The sequence below is a fragment of the Staurois parvus genome, unplaced genomic scaffold (genome assembly GCF_062004578.1).
Source record: "Staurois parvus isolate SC_StPar_1 unplaced genomic scaffold, SC_StPar_1.0 ptg000090l, whole genome shotgun sequence".
Classification (NCBI taxonomy): Eukaryota; Metazoa; Chordata; class Amphibia; order Anura; family Ranidae; genus Staurois; species Staurois parvus.
This window is the reverse complement of record NW_028317886.1, coordinates 15,505,063-15,527,450: the sequence shown is the minus strand read 5'-3', so window position 1 is coordinate 15,527,450 and position 22,388 is coordinate 15,505,063. Positions and strand designations below refer to the sequence as shown.

The 22,388-nt window shown below is 38.7% G+C and overlaps 1 protein-coding gene across 3 annotated transcripts in view; it reads left to right on the top strand.

Moving 5' to 3' along the window:
* Positions 1 to 22,388, top strand: part of TMEM131L (transmembrane 131 like) — a 138,759-nt gene that overhangs the window by 106,353 nt on the left and 10,018 nt on the right. For 2 of the 3 annotated variants that reach the window (XM_089670436.1, XM_089670438.1), the window contains 8 exons: positions 2,826 to 2,974; positions 6,235 to 6,362; positions 7,283 to 7,440; positions 8,962 to 9,144; positions 9,626 to 9,704; positions 18,407 to 18,489; positions 20,283 to 20,403; positions 21,430 to 21,518. In XM_089670436.1, the coding sequence (XP_089526562.1) occupies positions 2,826 to 2,974; positions 6,235 to 6,362; positions 7,283 to 7,440; positions 8,962 to 9,144; positions 9,626 to 9,704; positions 18,407 to 18,489; positions 20,283 to 20,403; positions 21,430 to 21,518 (990 nt within the window). The remainder of the gene's footprint in view (positions 1 to 2,825; positions 2,975 to 6,234; positions 6,363 to 7,282; positions 7,441 to 8,961; positions 9,145 to 9,625; positions 9,705 to 18,406; positions 18,490 to 20,282; positions 20,404 to 21,429; positions 21,519 to 22,388) is intronic. The other variant, XM_089670437.1, reaches the window with a different exon arrangement.

The following is a 22,388-nucleotide window of genomic DNA, read 5'->3' as shown; positions in this document are numbered from 1 at the left end:
CTAGCAGAAGCCATGTGGATGCTCTGGTGTCTTGGTGGGATCAGTACTCCCTGATCTACACTTTTCCTCCCCTGAAAATCCTTCGTCATGTGCTTCACGCTATGCAGCATCAAGATGGAGGATATTCTGGAGATCCTCATAACCCAGAAAGGCTCAGGTGGATGTAGTACATTGACCTGGTGAGACCTGGAAGATGCTTTCAGATTGTCCTCATCTATCTGTTACCCATTTACCAACTTGCTTTACGGATGCTGAAATGAATGGCATTGCTGTTGAAGCTCATGTTCTGAGGGACAGAGGCATCTCTGAATCAGTGACTGGCTTTGTCATTCCTGATGATCCTTAGGAGAAAACTGTCTTTTGTTTCACCATTTCTCTGTGGCCTGGAAAAACCATTATTCAAGCTTGGTTTCTCCTTTCATGACCAGGTACAATCTAATAGCTGTGCAAAAGCCTGTTGCTTTTTGGCATCAAGCAGCTGTTGCTCGAATTTGCAAGGCTGCCTCCTGGTGGTCTTCTGTTCTCACAGTCTCCAAGTTTTGCCAGGTTGGTGTTTAAAGAGTAACTCTTTTTGTGGGGGAAAAAAAAATTGACAAAAAAAAAGTATACTTGCTACGCAAGTCATAATGTAATTGAATGTTATTAAAAATGACCTTTCCTTTTCAATCTGCAGCGCTGTAATTTCCTGTAAAATGTAATATGGCTACCTGAAGAAGTTATGTACACAGGTGGTGTACAGAATGCCCCCCAGATATGTAATTTCCAGCTTGTGTGATTGTCTGACTGATTTTTCCAGAAGTCTGCACTAAGATGCAAGTCAGATTTTGAGCATCCACTGCAAAAAAAAAATCTAATTTTTGGTTAGGTACTCCTAAAAGGAAAACGCGTCTAAAGGGCTGGAGGCCCAGCAGTTTTCCTCATTAGAGCCATGCAGGTGAGGCAGCTGATAAATAATTACGTCCCTACCATATAGATTCACTCTACACATGGACAAACCGCTCTGAAAGGTAGGGATCTGAAACAAAGTTTGTTAAAATCCTTGCAATCTACGTAGATCAGCCAGAGGGGAATGTAGTTGTTTTTTTTGTTTTTTTAAACAAAACTGAAGTTACTCTTCAAGACCACTCCGGATGCCATCTTCAAGTGTTAGGTCCTTCAGGTTGCTCTATAAGCTGCAGAAAGTGCCCAGTTCTGTTTTAGTGTTTTGTTTGTGTTACCCCTCAGTTGGACTTCTTTTGGACACCCTGACACTCTTTAATTTCCTGTGTCCTTCAAAAGACGAGAGAGAAAATGTGATTTCTGTACTAACTGTAAAATCAATTTCTTGGAGTTTGTTGAGGGACACAGGCCCCACCCCTCTGTGTTTATCATATTTTGGTGTACTTTTTTACCACGTAGCAGGGGCGTGCTGAGCATAGAAGGGGTTATCCTGGGCTGGCCCTCAAGGTGTCCAATCCTTCTGTAGGCAGCAGTATAACCCAACAGTCTCCGAATTCTGGTACCAGTCAGTGGACCCCAAAAATGGGTTGTACTAGAGGTGCAACAATGCCATCTTTGCAGCTCATCAGTTCTTGAATGTCTTGGCAGCATTCATTTGACTAAATAAGAGAAGTTCACTGTTGGGGTTTACCTAAGGTTCAAAAGTTAACTAGACTGCAGGATTAGACATTTTTACTCTATTCCTTCTTGTTCTGCATATACAGTAGGGATGTGGGCTTTGGTTTGCAGCCTAGGTAAGAATTGTTCAATAATGTGATATTTTTCAGCAGAACAAGCTGTCTTGCAGATATAGAGGAGGGTTGAGACAAATCATTTACCACTGACAGGGATGCTTACAATGATCAGCTTTTATTTATTTAAAACCTTTATATCAAAAGGACCAAAACTTTTGCTGTATCTGCATATAGTTATCTGGTGTTTGTCTTCAATTTGTCTAGTGACTCTAAAACTTCTAGTACATTTAACACTCCCCTTCCCGCAACTAGAAATTGCTGCTGTCCAAAGGTGTTTTGTTGCCCCTTCATCCAGAATGTAGGCGCTCTAATACAAGAGGTGTGTTACTGGATAGATCACCAGGTGAAAATAGTGGAAAAAAGACAGAAAAAAAAACCAAATGCAGTTATCAGTTCTAATGTTTGGTAAGCAGCAATGTTAAATTTTGGTTTTAGGTTTGTTGCTTTGTTAATGCTTGTCTATCCCACCACTTGCGCCACCAAGCTTTGCTCTCATGAGCTACGGTGGCTGAAGAATCTTTAGTGTCTGTCATGCTTCCAGGTGTGTTAAATGCTTGGTCCCCTGCTAGATGCTGTGGTTCCATTTTTTGCCCCTTTTTGTGTCTTCTGTGTACAGTATTGATGTGCTAACGGGTCATACTGACAGTAGGAGAGAAGAGCATGACAGACATTAGCTTAGACATCAGTCTGCTGTAGTAGAGAAAAATCTGGACTTTCAGGAAATCTCAAGATACTGTTGTGGTAGAACTGTGTAAATTTCATAAATGAATAAACAGAAATACTTAAAAGAAGTTCTATAAATGTGTTTCATCAGTGTATCTCGTTCAGCTTTAAATCAAAAGTAGGTTTGAATGTAATCAAATATCGCTACAACCATTAGCTTACTGTGGATGTCTATTGGTCTGGAACTTAAAAGAAATATGGTTATGTTAGCCAGCTTAATATGATTGTCACTTAAAAATAATTTGGGCTTCAGGCCCAACCTCGTAAGAAAAAGATCATTTTGGTATTAAGATTGTATGCCCTGAGTTGAATATTTTGTTCTTCGATCTTATAAATATGTGGTATTATCCACTTTAATACTTCTTACAGGGAACAAGCATCGTATTTCCCTTACAGCACACAAGGAATGTGTTGAAACGCCCAAAAAGTCAACAGACAGAGAAGCTTCTGCAGATAAGAATCCTCAAAACAGCATAAGGGAGAAGACCTGTGGTAAACCAGATGTGTCTCCATTCAAGGTGTGTTTTTATATTGTGCTGTAGCTGTAGAATCTCTCACAGATACTGACGACAGACTTTAAGGCTGGATGAACAGTATATGTCAAATCTCCACCCCCCCCCCGTACACTGATCAAAGGCTGATTTTCAAGCAGGACCGGGGCGATTGGACCGGTTTCTGTTGAACAGAGAATAGTACACACATACCGAAAGCTATCCGGGTCCCAGTGTAAATTTTGTTGTAAAATTTTGATTTCGTTTTAGTCATAGTCTTTTGACTAAAATTACCATTTTTAGTTGTATTTTAGTAATCTGAATTGTTTTAGTTTATCATATTTTAGTCTCCAGTACATTGTAGTCGACTAGAATCTAATGGGTTTAGTTAAATTGGCATGCATTATTTAAGCATTTCTTTAGATTTGCCAAACTCATATACGCCTGGAATAAAAATCTAATAACCTGTTATTTATGGTATTAAATTTATGGTTTAAAGTATTAAATCCTCAGCGCAAGGGTTGGCACACAGCAGGGAGGCAGAACTCTGGTGGGCAAGGGGTAAGTCCAGGTTAGATCCTCAGTGCAGGGTTTGGCACACAGCAGGGAGGCGGAACTCTGGTGGGCAAGGGTTAAGTCTGGGTTAAATCTTTAGCGCTGGGGTTGGCACACAGGAGGCAGAACTCTGGTGGGCAAGGGTTAAGTCTGGGTAAATCTTCTGTACAAGGGTTGGCACACAGCAGGGAGGCAGAACTCTGGCGGCCAAGGGTTAAGTCCAGGTTAAATCCTCAGTGCAGGGGTTGGCACACAGCAGAGAGGAAGAACTCTGGCGGGCAAGGGTTAAGTCCAGGTTAAATCTTTAGCGCAGGGGTTGGCACACAGCGGTGAGGCAGAACTCTGGCGGGCAAGGGTTAATTCCAGGTTAAATCTTCAGCTTTTTTTTCTTTTTCTTTTTTTTTTGATCTGCAGCATTAGGTTAATTTTCCATGTCCTCACTCTGCTTATGTTGTTCAGTTCCCATGTCAGGCAGAAGTTTCATCATCATCCAGTGTTAGGTGGCTCTTGGGCTGCAGGCAGTCTCCAGTTGTGTGTTTTAACTACCTAACAATATAGGACTTTCTGTGTTCCTCAATGGAGGAAAGGAAAAATAAATTAAGATTCTTTTTGGGAGTCCACTGAGGGACACAGGTCCCACCCCTTTTGGTACTTTGAGGCATGTTGGATACAGGTGTGGGGGTCATCATGGGCTTTTTTTTTTTTTTTTGTGCCATTGTCCAGTCCTTGTGTAGGCAGTAGTATAACACAACTGTATACCTTTCTGTGTCCTCAGAGTCCAAGGAGAGGATTTTTATAGTGTGTAGAAAATTCCTATTTCTCTCTACACATTTGATTTAATTAAGTGTTCTTGCATGGCAAGACCACTTACTGTTATTTCACATATATATTCTTATTATTATAGCCAAATTTAGCACCCTAACTCCTCCCACAGTTTTTACACTACATAGACAGTAACATACCGAAACATGCAGATTGTTCCCGATTGGTGTGCTATTACTTTGTGGAACGTTTTGCCGAATGGTTCACGAAATATCGGCGTTTTTGTGGTGAAATTGGTCCCATAGGAATGAATAGCAGAATGTTCAAAACTAGAGTGGGAGCTGACAAAAGCTAGAGTGTGAGCTGAAAAATCAGGACATGATTTGTAAACTGCCATCACTCCTTCATTTTAAAGCCCACCTACACAAATCTTATATCAAAACGTTCAGCTATCCCTGCTGCCACTAAAAAATGACCACTGCTAAGCCATAGTCCTGATAGTTTTTACAATATGACCATTTGTTGGCAACTCACGGCGCCCATTGACATTAACTGAAACTCCACTCTAGCCACCTCAAACTTGAAGGGCAATTTCTAAACTGTGCCTTCATTTTTAATATTTCAGAGACATACTATGCATCAAAATGTAGGTCTGGGTCTTGTGATTCTCACAATTTAAAGCTCTTTGCTGTAGGATTTATAGTTTTTAATACTACGACCATTTGAAGACGCCAGTGAAGTGAGCAATTTGGAGCAGTTTGTTTTTAACCGCTCTTCTCTGCCCTATTTAAAATCTAATTTTGAATTCGTGACAGTTTCGCCGGCTTCTGGTTAAAGGTTTGGAAATAAGTTTTCTACAGTAGAGAGTATTTGAGGTGATAATGCTGCAAATGTTTTTTTAAACATATGTTTTAATGTAACTGTGAAGCACTTTGGGCAACAACATTGCAATTAAATGTGCTATATAAATAATTAAAAGTTGAAATGCATTTCTCACTCTATCAAGCTTGCCATGTGCACTTTTTAAATTTGATCAATCAATTGGTTAGTGTAATGTTTACTATCTTTACTCCAAACACTGCACACAGTTACTCTGCTCACTCCATAAAGTCACTCTGCCCAGTCCAACCTTTTCACAGCCACTCCAACCACACAACAGTTACTCAAGCCACTCCACCCAGTTACTCCGCCCACTCCAGTTGTAGACTACTGGTGGAGGCAAGAACACTTCACACAATTTCCCCAGAAATTGTAGTTTTTCTAGTTCTTTTCTGTTATGCAACTTCCCTTAATGCTCTGTACACCCTCCCTTATAATGCTTCCCTCAAACTGTATCTAGGTCTTAGATATCTCATACTGGAGATGCACATGGTGTAAAGATTTGAACTACTTGAGCTGCATGAACTCTAGATGAGCAGAAAAAACACCATTTATCTATTTTACGTGGAATATTTGTCTTAAATGAAATTAAAATGGAAGCTCAGCCATAACTTAACTAACTCGAATCCTACTTTCAGCCACATTCTAGACCTAATCTATCTAGCCCTGTAAAGAAATCGTTATACATACTTTTTCTGAAGCCGATCCTGTCTGGTCTCCAGTGGCAAATGCTGTGTGCAGGAGAGAACCAACAGCTGTGAAATACCTGAGAAGTGACTTCACCCAGAGTTACTATGGCACTTCAGTTATCAGCTTCCTCTCCTGCACACTCCCACACTCTAAAGCTGCCACTGACAGCTCAGCGTGGGACCGGAGCAGAACAGGTGTGTACAGCGATTTCTTCTTTACAGGACTAGATAGATTGTTTAGAATGTGGCTGCGAGTATGTTTAGTGTTAGATTTTGGCTAAACTTCCACTTTAATCATTGATTCTCTGAACATTCCATACATTAAAGAATGTTTTGTTTTAGTGATAATTACTGTGTACTTTTCATGTCAATTTTATAATGAGGGTTCTTTGTATCTTCCAGCAGGAGGAGCAGTTTCGGGGGAAAACCCCATCAGAGAAAAGAGAGAGTGTGTTTCCAAATTTAAATTGGAATAAAAACAGGACTTGTGCTAGAAAAAATAAAAAGAAGAACAGTGTCTTCCCAGCAAGGTACCTGTTTCTATTTATAGACTTATACAACAATGATTTTCTGTTCTGGTCTCAAGGGCATTTTTCAGTATTAAACTTAAAGGGAAACTGTACTGGTTTTAAGTCTATTTTACTTATTTATTTACTTTTTGTGTGGATACATTTTTAAACTGATGGGTTTTACCACCACCCTAAATTTTGCGCAGTATACACACAATACAACTTGGGTTTGTATGTACATGTGATTTGTAGTGTAATGAAGAGTATCCTATTTGCTGCTGACTGTCAGTTTGGTGTTTTAGGATCTATTGGTGTTATCTCCCTAGATTCCTCACTTAGCTATATACCAGCTGCCTGCATGACAGATCCTTTTTCTTTTTTTTTTTTTTTTTCTGAACCTCTTTCACTGTATCTAAAACAAAAACCATTATTGCTATTACGTAAAACCTTGTCTGATATTGCACACCTGCCATTTTCCAATGCGAGTACCTTTAATGGCCAGGAAGTCTTGTACCAATTGCAAGCGCCTTATGGTTTTCGCTCTTGGGCAGTAAGTATAATGTAATAGTCAGGTCAGACAAAAGGTTACTGCTAACTTCTGTCATATATTAGGTTGAATATGGCTGGCCTTTCTTCTTCTATTGTACTGGGCAGGACTGTCATACCACTCATCTACTAATATGTTGTATATTAGCAATGTATGCATGTATTTTAGACAGCTTTCTTTAAAGTGCTATGGAATATGAAGGGGCTCTTTAAATTAAAGTGAATAACAGTTCTATTATACCATGGCAGGTATAGTAAGGAACAAGTGGGGAGACAATGGCTGGGCAGTGTCAAAGTAATAGGTTCTAACAAACTCCTTTAATAATCTAAAGATAGGAATGTTCTGACTTTAAAAAAAACCTTCAAAGCGTTTTCTTCCTCTTTAAAACCACCAGAGTTGCAGAACAAAGTACTTTGAAACACAGCTATCAAGATGTGGACAGACTAGAGCCAAGAGCTACACACAGAGGGAAAACCTGGAATGCTTTGCCAAATGGTGATGTCTGCAGGGTAGAACCAAAAAACAGCAGAATGCCACCACGTGGGGATACAGGTATTCTGTCTGTTAAATAAGAACACAAATTGGATATTGCAAAGATATGTAACCACTTCCCATCCAGCATATAATAATAACGGCCGAGCGGGAGCGTCAACATCCTGGATGAATGTCATATGACATCCCCCATGGGCCGCGCTTTGACTTGATCTGTCACCCTCTGTGTCCACTGGACACAGCGGATGAGAGATCAGTATACCAGGCCACTTCTGGTACCATGTGATCGCTTTGACAGGGCCAATCACACTGCTTCTGTATTATGTGATAGTTGTGGCCAATCACAGCTTCACAAGAGTACACACTGGATGAATGGATGTCATTCATAAAAAAAGATTGTTTAGAACCCTGATTATCACTGTTATAAGCAATAAAAATACTGATCACCTCCCCAGAGTAGTACAGTGTCACTATGGCAACACTGTATTGCACTGGTCACAGTATGTCAAAAAATTGTAACGAAAAAACATTTACAAAAAATTGGAAAAATGTAAACACCGCTACACCAGTTATGATGACGCTGTACTGAATTGGTGACCAAAAACGATTCTGAAAAACACTTTCTTTTAAAAAATTGAGACAAAAATTACAACTTCAAAAAACTTGCCATGCCTCTTACTAAATACCTTGAACTGTCTGCTTTCCAAAAAGGGGGTCATTTGTGAGGTACTGGCATTTTTGGGCCTCAAGAAATGATGCCGTGAGTTGACCAGGATTGATTGAATTCCAAATATATATACCATAGTTTGTGGACTCTATATAACTTTCCTACAGACTAAATAATATACACTGACTTGTGTTATTTTTACCAAAGAAAGCAGTATCAATTTTTGGCTTAAATGTATTAAAAAAAATTATTTGCTAAATTTTATAACAGAAACAAAGAAAAATGCTTTTTTTTTTCTCTCAAGATTTTGTCTTTTGTTGTTTAGAAAAAAAACCCATTGGTGAATAAATAACATCAAAATAAAAGTTGTATTAGTGTAGAAACACTGATAAAAATTTCAGTTAGGTACAGTGTTGCATGACTGAGTAATTCATTCAAAGTTTGACAGTGATGAAAGCAGAAAAATTGCCTGGGCCGGAAGGAGGTGAATGTATCCAATACTGAAGTGGTTAAAACTGAGGTCCTTTTTATATGCAATACATTTTAATTGCATACAAGCTGAAATTTTAAATGAGGCCTGTATTTAGAACACGTGATTATTACAGGTTACCTGCAGACTTTTAGTTCGACTAAATGATCTGTAAGGATTGCTGGTTGGTAACATTTAAGGTTTAGACTGCATACAAATTTTGTGTCAGGAAAAAGTTTTGAGCCTCCAGAAAGATGGCTATAATTGCAGCTATAAAGCAGTCATATTGCCTCATTGGAGTGATAGAACCAATGACTGCTCAGAAGAGCATTTATAGGTTAGCCGTGGCCTATTCTTGAACAGCAGTTTTTGACGATTTAAGTTTATTACAGCTTGTTGCTAAAGTCTATTTTTATGTCTGACGTGTCTATACACCTCTTTTCAGAATGTTATCAGATTCTCAAAAAGAAATCTGTTGAGAAGTTTTCTTCTGACTCCAGCTCTGAATGTGGCAGTTCTCGTGGCAGTGTGCGGGCTAGCCGTGGCAGTTGGGGCAGCTGGAGCAGTGCTAGTAGTTCTGATGGGGACAAGAAATCTGCCATTCCAAACAGGCTCTACTTCCCGCAGAGTAAGTGACTATCCCTGGTTTAACATTGTCAAACATGAAATCATTGCTTCATGTCTGTTCATGACAATATGATGTACTGTAGTAAGCAAGTGTGTGTGTGTGTGTGTGTAGATATAGATAGACTAGCTAGATGGCTAGAATAATACACACACGCACACAAAAGTCTTGTGTCTAGATATGTTTATGATGGTCTTCCAGCAAATAGATGGATATAGTCAGGTTTCTGTCTGTTTTTTTTTTTTTTTTAGGTCCACTCATCCACATTTTGACTTAATCAGACAAAGTACAGGTTTGTCTGTCTTGCCAGTTACAGCTCTTAACTGGATTTAGTTAGCTACTTGAGAAGAATGTCTAATAGTAGTATCCTAACAGAGAGGCATTATTATTCAAAAAGGAATTCGTTTTGCAAGGGTTGTTGTCAGTATGGAAATTGCATACAGCTATTTTGCATACATTTGTTATATTGTTTTTTAATTTTTAGGAGAAAACGTGTCACACAGTAGTTTTCCTGCAGAGAACCCGATTTCTTTAAATCTGTCACACAGCATTTGTAACACAAGGTAAGACCCTTCAAGAAATCCTAAAATCTTAACACCAAAACAAACCTGTAATATATTACACGTTACTAGCCTTTAGATTTGGTGGCTGCATTGGTTTAATATTCAAGTTTTGTTTTTTTTTTCCCATTTCATTTGGTGATTCTGCCAGTAACACACTTCCAGTCCTAGGATGACAACACTTACCCTACCCTACTGTATCAGAACAGAAGCTAGAAAGGCCTCTAGGACTCAGCAACTTCATCCTCTCAGTAAAATAGAGGAACATGGTTCAGTAGCCCTCAGTGATAGCTGAGAACAATCTGATAATAGGTGAAACCATTAGATGAAACCAATATATTAGTGAAACCAATATAACAATCAATCTTAATCATACAGTACAGGACACAGGAAAGGTATTCATACACCATGGGTTATAGGTATGTACTTTTAGGTGATTGTACACTGGCAAAACCTTAGGACTTGCCCCCTTGGAACCTCCCATATAACCCTATCCCACGCCATGAGTCTTCAGTTTTGTACTAGTGTCTGAAATTGATAGATATATTCTCCTTGTAGAAAATCAGCCCTACCTTAACTAGTTTATGTTGGCGGTGGCCAACATCAGCCATCAAGGGGGCACCAGGAATCTGACTGCATTGAAAAAAAAGAACCAGATCATCCCATGGAAGCTTACTGCCCAGCAATCCAGTGGACAGCTGGATAAAGTATCCTCTCAAACGTCATTGCCTATATCAAGGGGAATGAGCCCTTGATTGAGATATCTTCAGTCTCATATGCCAAAAATGGGGGGTTCCAGATGCGGATATCCTAGCCTCCAGTGTGAACAAACTACCTTGTTGCCCAAACCAGGAATCCTCTAGCTCGAGCCTCAGATGCCTTAATAATCTTTTGGTCTCTGTTCAGGCTAATTTACACCTTGCCTAAACCCAAGTCCCATTTCTGCAAGAAGCCTTGGACTTCGGTTCAGAGGAAAAGTTTCACGGTTTCTACTTGAACCTCTTCACGGTTCTAAAACTGAGTGGCGCTGTTTGCCCCATCTTGAATCTTAAGAGGCTCAAAAAGCTTTTATGAGCGCTGAAATTCTAGATGAAATTTGTGTGGTCTGTGGTGACCTCTCTCCAGAAGGGAGATTTCCTGGCATCAGTAGCTATTGGGGATGCTTATTTGCATTCTGTGACTTTTCCACCTTGATAAAGGTTTCTGCACTTTGCAGTGGAGGACCGCCGCTTTGTGGCTGCTCTGTTTGATCTGTTTATAGCCTCTAATGTGTTCACTGACTTCTGATGGTGCAATCCACTTTTGCTATTGTAGACCAAAATGTCCTACACAGTGCACACTCTGTTTGGATGGTTTTTGAATTTAAAAAAGTCTGCATTAATTCCAACCCAGAAGTTGGAATATTTAGGCCTGACCTTAAATACCATCCAGGTGAAAGTAATGGCTTCTGAGAGCTCAGATGGACTTGCTCAAATTGCTGACAAATTCTTTGAAATCCCTTTGCATGAGGGATTAGGGAACAATGTTGTCCTCCTTTTGAGGTAGTGCCCTTTGCCAAGTTTCATTTTAGGCCCCTGCTATAGAATGTCTTAGTAGGATTGGACAGGAGGACGCAGTTGTTGAATTCCCTGATGCTGTTAAACCCCAGTACGAGACTGTCTCTTAACTGGTAGATCTTCTTGTGGAGATGGGAAAATAGTTTCTCCCTCTATCCTGGAGGGTCCTGAGGATGGATGACAACTTGGTCACCTTAAGAGAGGTCATTGCCCATTAACATCCTGTATTTGAGGGCAGTTCACTTTGCTCTCCTACATTGGTCAATGCTGCTGAAAGGCCTCCCTCTGAGGGTTCAGTCAGAAAATGCCAGAATGGTGGCACATATAAATCAAGGATGCACCAGACGTCAGGTAGGCCAGAAAGAAGTGGATATCATCCCGTTTTGGCCAGAACTTCATGTCACCACACTGTCCATAGTCTAGGAGGGAAAATTGGTAGGAGAATTTCCTTAGCTGTCAACTGTCGGGGGAGTGGGCTCTTCACCTGGAGGCCTTCAAGAAGCTATGTTGATAGTCTGGAACCCCAGATGTGAATCTTCTGGTGTCCTAGGTTCAATGCGTAGCAGGACAGGTTTGTTCCCAGGACCAGGGGTCTATGAGCATTCGCAGGGAATGCTCTGGTGACACCTTGGCACCAGTTCTCCCTAATCTATGCCTTCCTGCCATTACAGCTTCTACTTTGATTTGCAGGGTTCAAGTGGAATGAATTCTGGTGCTTCAGATTGTCCCAGCCTGGCCCAGGGGAACTTTGGTATTCATTGTGAACATGTCGTGAGGTCTGATTTTACATTCCTCTTTAGTCGCTGGCTTTAACGGCACACAGCTGTTGAAGCCAGTGTTTTGAAAAATGGGGTGGGGGGGGGGGGGGTCTCGGATTTGGTCATTCCTACCTTGCTGAAAGTTTGGAACACAAAAGATTGACCACAGAACTTGGAGTTTTTGTTTTGATGTGAGGCTAAGGGGTATCATCCTTGCTAATATGTCATGGATCGCAGCTGGGCTTTCCTCTATTCTTGAGTTGATCAGGGACTGGCCTTGAGTACACTCAAGGGTCAGATTTTGGCTTTGGTGGTTGGTTTTCAGAGACTGATTGCTTCTCATTCCTTGCCTTTGTGCAAGGTATCGCATGTACTGTTCTACTGGTTAAGGCTCTTTGAGTCTATGGGATCTTAACTTGGTATTTTCTGTATTACAGAAATCTTTAGTCCTTGGAAAGACTTGGAACGTTTTTTTTTCCTGATTACTATTACTTTGGATTGTAGAGTTTCCAAATTGGCTGCTCTTTCTACAACTTCAGCTGTCTTTTTTTTTTTTTTTTTTTTTTTTTTTTTCCCCCCCTAGAGTGGTTTTGTCATTTCAACCATGGACCATAAGGATGTTCTATGACCTCCGTTGTCTGAGGTTTCTTTATACCATCTCAGCTAGGACCAGTTGTTTGCTGTCCTTCTGTAATAAAACCTCATGTGCCAGGGAATTAAACTCTCCATACTTTGTATGTGGTCCATGCTGTTGAGTTGAAATCAAATGCTGCAGTACGTCAGATTCCCTTCTTTTTTTTGCTTCCGGAAGGTGCAAGGAAGCATCATGCAGCTTCCAAATTTTTCAGTTTCTCGATGGATCTGTCAGTTTATTTGAAGAGAAAAAATTCTGCAGAGAATGCTTCGTCGGCAAGTTTTGCAGGCTGCTGCGTATGGTTCTCTAATTTGTTTTGTTTGTTGTCTGACTTGCTGCACTCCCCTCATATTTGGTGCTTTGGGACCTATCGTAATGGACATGAAGATGCCCTGTGTCTTGGGATGCACAATAAAGTAAATGGAATTTTTGGTTTTCCTGTAAAATCCTTTTCTTGGCGTACATCACAGGATACAGAGAACCCTACCCTCTTCTTAGTTCATGGCTTGCTACAAAAACTGAAGCCTTGCCTACATGGGAGATGATATGCCTAGAAGGGGATTTCCTGTCTTTTTTTTTTTTTTTTTTCCTACAGTATCTAGCCACCTCAAGGTGGCAGCATAACCCTGCCTTAATCACTTGGCCTCCAGAGGATTTACCTCCTTTCTGACCAGGCAAATTTTTGCGATACCTCTCTGCATTACTTTAACTGACAATTAGACGGCCATGCAACGCTGTACATAAATGAAATATATGTCCCTTTTTTTCCCCACAAAGGGCTTTCTTTCAGTGGTATTTGATCACCTCACCAATTTTTTTTGTGCTATAAACAAAGACTATAAGCAGATATCTGTATGACTTGCGAGCCAAGTTGTATCCACCAACTAACAGCCTCAAAAAACGTCAAAAAAATGGACACAATATGTCCCAAGTATAATTGGATCGCAAACACTTAACACACAACTACCACTGTGTCCATAAAGTTAATTTCTCATGTTGTGTTGCGCTCCTAATAATAGGTATCTCTTCTATACTCCTTATTCCTTAATACACCCACAATTGACAATGTGTAATTAAATGATCTGGTACACAAAAATATATAAAAATATGAAAAAACATGTGTATACAATAATTCAAAAAAATCTAAATATAATAAACACTTGTGTAGAGAATACCTCAATGTGAATATGATTCTCCTAAAAAATGCATGATATGATAGTATATACGTGATAAAAAATAAATAAACCAATATTACACCATAATTTGTGAAAACACAAAAAAAATGAAATATATAAAAATATATATAAATAAAATATATATATAAATGAATAAAAAATATATATAATAATAATGTCCTTTAAATTCAGTGACTCTGTGCTTGATTTAATCTTGAATTGGTGACTTTTTGTGAATCCGTGACTCTCTGTGAATCCTATAATTAGTGCAGATGTATGCTCACCTCCTTATCTGCCTGCAATTAGGCTATAGGCGCTTGTGGTTCACCTCCTATGGAACCTGCTTGGATGAAATTCCTCCTTTATAGACTGTGAAATGTGGATATCCTTTATCATTAATTAGCCCATTCGAGATTGATCACTCCTTACGAAATTCAAATCCCCTTATGATCTCCTCTCCATGCGTTTCTCCATATGTGGGGACAAATTACCAAACATAGTGTTTTATCCTTTTAAAAAATTCCTGCTTTATTGCTTCCAAAAGGTACACTCACATTTGCTGTACAAGGTATGAGGCAATTTGTATATAGCGAGTAGTCCGCCGACCATCAAGTCATGCACCCGCCGTCTGTCAAACAATCCGGCTTTCTCCGAGTGACGTTACAGCCCCACCCCTACGCGTTACGCCACTGGTCACGTGGCTTCATCAGGGGGTTGTGATAGGTTAGTCACTCTTCCATTGCCGGCTTATATAGCACGGCCGCGCCATTTTGTTGTATATCTACAGGGAGCAGCCATGTTTTTGGGGGCACTTTCATTGCTTTATTATTATTGCCAATTGATACATATGTTACTCTTACTGCTATGTCTAACTCGGAGAAATACATTGTGACATGACTCTGCGGCTTGCCAGGATACAAAACGATCTTTTTAACATATAATGATCATAACACTTGCTTAATGCAAAACAATCTAATACCTAAAAAATGCATGTCATCGTATATATATAGATGTTTGTGTGTAACCACGTACATCCATAAAAAATTTTTTTATTAAATATTAAAATGTGTATATCAATAAAATATACACAAAAAGAAATGTATATATATGAAATAAAAATTTTTTTTTTTTAAAATAAAGAAAAAAAAAATATATATAAAAATAAAATAAAAAATATTCCATACAAAAGATGTTTTATATACAAACAATACTAATCAGAATAAGAAATCCCCTTTACAGCATATCTGAAATATAACATGCCAACAAACTAAAAAAATATATATATATAAAAATATATATATGAAAGAATAATAAAATTAAAATAAATGCACGGATACTCCCACATGGATTTTAAACACCTATCACACCTTAATGAGTGGGCACGGAATCTACCTATATCCATACATCAAAATGTGTGGTTTGCAATCAAAAAATATGGTATGTATGTCCTCCACTGTCCTGTATACTGCCTATATCAAAGTATCCCTATAAATGCACAATCCATCAAACATATTGTTATATATTTGTGCGGCAAATGAGAGCCGATCTGACCTCACTAATGCTGATAATCCCCCCTCATTCACCGCACAAACACACAGATGCTCCTAGGTCAAGGCAAATCGGCTCTCATTTGCCGCACAAATATATAACAATATGTTTGATGGATTGTGCATTTATAGGGATACTTTGATATAGGCAGTATACAGGACAGTGGAGGACATACATACCATATTTTTTGATTGCAAACCACACATTTTGATGTATGGATATAGGTAGATTCCGTGCCCACTCATTAAGGTGTGATAGGTGTTTAAAATCCATGTGGGAGTATCCGTGCATTTATTTTAATTTTATTATTCTTTCATATATATATTTTTATATATATATATTTTTTTAGTTTGTTGGCATGTTATATTTCAGATATGCTGTAAAGGGGATTTCTTATTCTGATTAGTATTGTTTGTATATAAAACATCTTTTGTATGGAATATTTTTTATTTTATTTTTATATATATATTTTTTTCTTTATTTTAAAAAAAAAAAAAATTTTTATTTCATATATATACATTTCTTTTTGTGTATATTTTATTGATATACACATTTTAATATTTAATAAAAAATTTTTTTATGGATGTAGGTGGTTACACACAAACATCTATATATATACGATGACATGCATTTTTTAGGTATTAGATTGTTTTGCATTAAGCAAGTGTTATGATCATTATATGTTAAAAAGATCGTTTTGTATCCTGGCAAGCCGCAGAGTCATGTCACAATGTATTTCTCCGAGTTAGACATAGCAGTAAGAGTAACATATGTATCAATTGGCAATAATAATAAAGCAATGAAAGTGCCCCCAAAAACATGGCTGCTCCCTGTAGATATACAACAAAATGGCGCGGCCGTGCTATATAAGCCGGCAATGGAAGAGTGACTAACCTATCACAACCCCCTGATGAAGCCACGTGACCAGTGGCGTAACGCGTAGGGGTGGGGCTGTAACGTCACTCGGAGAAAGCCGGATTGTTTGACAGACGGCGGGTGCATGACTTGATGGTCGGCGGACTACTCGCTATATACAAATTGCCTCATACCTTGTACAGCAAATGTGAGTGTACCTTTTGGAAGCAATAAAGCAGGAATTTTTTAAAAGGATAAAACACTATGTTTGGTAATTTGTCCCCACATATGGAGAAACGCATGGAGAGGAGATCGTAAGGGGATTTGAATTTCGTAAGGAGTGATCAATCTCGAATGGGCTAATTAATGATAAAGGATATCCACATTTCACAGTCTATAAAGGAGGAATTTCATCCAAGCAGGTTCCATAGGAGGTGAACCACAAGCGCCTATAGCCTAATTGCAGGCAGATAAGGAGGTGAGCATACATCTGCACTAATTATAGGATTCACAGAGAGTCACGGATTCACAAAAAGTCACCAATTCAAGATTAAATCAAGCAGAGTCACTGAATTTAAAGGACATTATTATTATATATATTTTTTATTCATTTATATATATATTTTATTTATATATATTTTTATATATTTCATTTTTTTTGTGTTTTCACAAATTATGGTGTAATATTGGTTTATTTAATTTTTATCACGTATATACTATCATATCATGCATTTTTTAGGAGAATCATATTCACATTGAGGTATTCTCTACACAAGTGTTTATTATATTTAGATTTTTTTGAATTATTGTATACACGTTTTTTCATATTTTTATATATTTTTGTGTACCAGATCATTTAATTACACATTGTCAATTGTGGGTGTATTAAGGAATAAGGAGTATAGAAGAGATACCTATTATTAGGAGCGCAACACAACATGAGAAATAAACAAAGACTGACAATTTTGAAAAAACACTCAATATTTTTGACTTTGACATATCCAATAAAAATTTTTAAAAAATCAAATCATAAATTTAGGCAAAAATGTATTCTGCGACATGTCTTTGCTAAATAAAAATCCCAATACGTGTAAATTAATTGGTTTACGTGAAAGTTATAGCGTCTACAAATGGCGGTGTATATATACTGGAATTTTTAATTTTTTTATACTAGTAATGGCGACGATCAGCGACTTATAGCAAGACTGTGGCAGGCAGCCTGACACTGGGGAGGAACTGAATAACTGTCACTGACATTAATACAGTGATCAGTGCTAGTAAAAAGCACTGACACTGTACTAATGACACTGGGCAGGAAGGGGTTAACTTTTGGCCGATCAAAGGGTTAACTTTGTGCTGTGTGTGTATTTTACTATGTGCGCTGTTTTACTACAGAAACATTCTGCTTTTTATTTCTTTGCTGTGCAGAGAAATACAAAGAAGCATGTTCTTGATAGCAGGAGAGAGACCTGTGTTTATACATAGATCTCTCCCCTGTCGGCTTTACTCCGCAATCGCTGGGTGCCATCGGAGAATTTCAAGCCAGGACCCGGTGATTGACATCCAAGGGCAGCACATCCCCCTACCTAGAAATGCAAAACGCGTATATATACTTGATTTTGCGCAGTCTTGCCACCCTGTAGCAGTAGTTCTACTATAGGGCGGCGGGCAAGCGATTAAAGAATAAGTTCGCCTTTTGTACAGTGTTAATTTAGGGTGTAACATGTTACAGTACAGTACCTGCCCGCTTTCTTCCTATAGGCAATTGAACATCCATGCAAGCATGGCCTGTGTGTGTATGTATATAACATAACCTTCGGCTATCGTACTTCTCCTCTTTAGTTGTTAAAGGGGTCACATGGAGAACAAATGACTAACATGCTAGGACAACGGTTAAAAAGACCTTTAAAACGTTTATTAGGACTGAGCTTCTAATTTTCCCCCTGAAATCTGTCAGCCAGAAATATCTGCTAGCGCAGATGATTTGAAAAAGCCAAATTCTAGCACAGAAGACCTAAGCTCTTCTGTAAAATAATTTGTATTTTTAAGTGTATGTGCTCTTTAAATGAGTCACTGAACTATTTTATACACTGGCCATCTTTCACTTGTAAACTAAAGAAAATGAACACCTCAGGTATTAATAATTGATTTGAGACATTCTGTGTGCTTATCATTGCAGTTCAGACATAAACACCATCTCTCACTATCCAGACATCTTGTCTTCACCCTTTTCGGAGGCCTCAGATGCTGAAAAAACTAAAGGTACAGTGAATGTTGTCGTTTTCTGATTGAAGTGTAACTAAAGGCAACACTTGTTTTTCATTTTGGATAGAGTAAGGGAGTGTTATAAAACCTGTCATTTTTTTTTTGTGCGTGCATAGGGGAGATTTCCCTTCACTTCCTGTCCTGTAGCCAAAACTGGAAGTTAGAGGAAGCCCCTTCAAAGTGTTGCCAGGGTCACCAGAACTAGTATCTCCGTTGGAAGATTCTTTCCTCTATTACTGTTCTGGTGTCAACCCAAAATTTGGTATTTTATTTTACTTTCAATGATGACAGTAAACAGGAGACGTAGAGAGGGTAAATCTCTCCAGCAGGGGCACAGACAGTAATAAACACCCAACAAATGTTATAATCCCACTGCACTCTATCCAAAACTTAAAAAAAAAAATTGCTTTTGGGTACACTTTCAGAGCTAGTGCAAAAGTGAAGGTTGGTGAAAATAGTGAATATGGTTGGTAGATATAGGTATATCCTCCAGGAATTCAGATCTCATTTTACTGTAAAATTTGTGTTTAAACATGAATAATTTCACTAGTGGTAACGTAGTTCTAATTCAGAGCAAAGTGACAGTGTCTTCTGATAGCCGCTTGCCTTTTAGCACGTTTTACTCCCCAAACTCTTGCCACTTTGCTGCCTTCTAGCACTGTCAGAGCCCTGACTTTAGGCTTCCCTGTATGGGGAAGCCTGTGAGTATACCTTTTTTGAAGAGAGAGGGACCCTGTCTCCTGGTGGCTTATTAGACAGTGTTTAAGTTGTGGTGTATGTAAGATTTAAAACTACTGAATATTTTTATACTAAGCATTTAGGTTTTTTATTTTTCTTACGGTTTTTTTATTTTTCTTACCTTAAAGTGTTACTAAACCCACAACAGTAAAATCAGTGTGTATATGCAGTAAAGCATGTTTGTTATACTCACTGTGTAAAAAGGATATTTGATCCTTCCCTTCTACTGTACGCAATCCAACTGCTAATAGAACAGAAACTGGGACAAGCTGCACATGCTCAGTTTGGTGTGTATTGTTGGAGATTTTTTTTTTCTTGGGAGAGTGCATGTGATCAGCACCGGGCCAATCAGCGATGTCCAGATAGAGGAGCAGGGTTTATGCAGCCTCATAGGACAGGGGTGGACAACTGTGGCCCTCCAGCTGTTGGTGAACTACAAGTCCCATCATGCCTCGCCCTTTGGGAGTCATGCTTGTATCTGTCAGTTTCGCAATGCCTCATGGGACTTATAGTTCTACAACAGCTGTAGCGCCACAGTTGCCCACCCCTGTCATAGGACAATCAGGGGAGAATGAAAACTCCTCCTGCAAGCTTTGACTAATGCTCTGCTGGACTGATCTAAGTGCTGATGAGAAAAGGTTTTAGTAGTTTATATTTACTAACATAATTGCATTTCCATGTTCTGTGTACTGTGGGAGACCAAATATAGTAAACGCAGGGTTCTGGGTTTAGGAACACGTTAAATGCTTAACAAGACACTATGTCAAAATGTAAAGAGACTAATATAGAGGAAAATAAAATTGGTAATAATTTTCAATTTATTCCTGACTTGCTGTACAAATATTACAAATTACGAACTTTTTTTTTTTAATAAAATGCTTGTCTGTATTGCAAATCTTACACTTTAATGTGTTTTATATTATTGTGGTGTTCAAAAGCTAAATAATGGTACACTGTGTATAATTGTAGGGTAACTTTTGCAGCAAATTATTGGTCTCAAACTTCTAATGAGTTTTGCCTGATTCTTATGTCTTCTACTTCTGTCTATGTAGGCTTATATGGGCAGGAAGATGTATGGCCTGCACAGTCTGTGTGTCTAACCAATGATCTCAACTACAATCTTGAGAACACAGTGACATGTGTAGCACAGGATCCTCCACCAGTACAGAACAGGTACATGTCATTCTCAATAAGTGTGTGCGCGCTCTTTTTTCCTGAGAGTAACAGACGGGTATTTTTTTTTTTTTAAGTGCAGAAGTTTACTTAGCAATAAAGGTGATGCATAGCACTATATATATGTATCTGAAGGATGAGTTGCCTCTATCTTCTCCCTTTATTTCTGAACATGAACTAAAAACATTGAAGAACCTGATTGCTATGTGAACCATTCTTCAACCAGACTCGGTCACAAATGAGGGCAAATGTGACACAAACTATGATGCAGTAGAAGGCTTCTTAAAGCAGTTGTTGGGTTAAATATGTATACTGGAGATAGGGAGCTAAAAGCTTATGTGCCACAACATGCACAAAATGTGTTTTTGTTTTGTTTTTTTGGGTTTTTTTTCAGTGGCACCCAGAAGATCCTCATGTGGCATGCTCGGGGATTGGCCTGCTGCAGCAGCCTCTGAGTGGGCCACTGCTCCATACAAAAGCATTACTATTGCCTTAGGCTGTAACTGACAGCTCACTAGGCTGTCATTTAGATGCACCTGCAGACCATCCTTTTCTATTATGTGTTAGAGAGGCCTATCTGGCATGTTTAGGTGCTGGCCCTCCTCCCAGTACCAGTGCAGGCCCACCTATGACTTTAGACATCATTTTGTGAAGGAGCGCCTCTGCCTTTTCTCTTCCTTCCCCTAGTAGAACAATTGGCTACAACATGTTTTAATTTAAATCAACTGTGTTTCTGATGGTGCAGAAATTGGGACTTATCTGAGGTCTGCAGTGTGCTGTTGTTCACTAGCGTACTAGTTTTCTAATGCACAAATTGTCTCTTGATGTGGAAAAGCTTGCCAATTCCCCAATGTAGATTGGTGACTAGAAAGTGTACAGTATTTGTGTCATAGTTATTTTAATATCTATAGGAAATTAATAAGCAAATAAATATTGTCATGGGTGGAGTTGGAATCCGAACAGAATTAACTTGATCTTCTTGGTAATAAATTCCTGTTTTATATGTAACCATTCTGTTTGTTTTAGCTTCATCAATTGGAATTCAACACGTGATGGGCAGTTTTCTGGGATGTATGGTTCTCTGGAGCTAAATGACTTTAACACTTATAGTGAAGGTAACGCATTTCTGTCTTATGTCAAAAATTCTCTGTTTTTTTTATTGGAAATGTAACCTATTATATATGCAGACTTCCAAGCAGAAAGCTTTATTCAGTTACTGTATGTATGTTTACTGTTGTACCTGCCAATTGATTTGGAACTTTGGTCAGTCATTTTTGCTATAAGTACACATCTGCCAATCAGGAAGACCACTGTTCTACTTTTGGTTAATATTTCCTGGGTTAACTTCTAGCACAGAGGTTATGATGCTGATTGAAAGAAGGTGAAGAGGTGACAGGGAGCTACAAGGTTGAACCAGCAAATAACTGTCACTTGTCTGGCTGTAGAGTGTGGAAAAGACATGTAAAGCATATGATTAGCTGACCAGAATTACAAAGCTTTAGATAGCTAAAGCAGTAAATGTGTTTTCTTTAGTTTAAAATTGAACTTTTTACTTGGAGTTTCATTGGTACTATTTACTGCAAAACATAACAACTGGCTTGTTTTAGAAGACATTGCAAAGTGCAGTGTTGATTGTGAAAAGACCAGTAACCAAGGAACGTGGCGTGACAGGTATGCCGCAACACTTTTTAAAATATTTTTATATGGCCTAACGTGTGCCATTTTCCTTATGGTGAGGAGTTTTTTTTCGGGGGGGGGGGGGGGGGTGTCTCCTGTGACTCATTCGGAGACACAAAATGGCTTCTGTGTGTATAGTCCTGCTTACTGTTGGAGGTACACAGTCCTTCATTCACTTCATGGGCCCTTTTTTAGCACAATGCTCTGCTACAAGAAAGCACACAGGTCTCTGCACTAACCTTCACTGGGTTATCCAGCAGCGTTCATTCACCGATAACCAGGAATGGCTGCATTCCTTTTCCATGGAT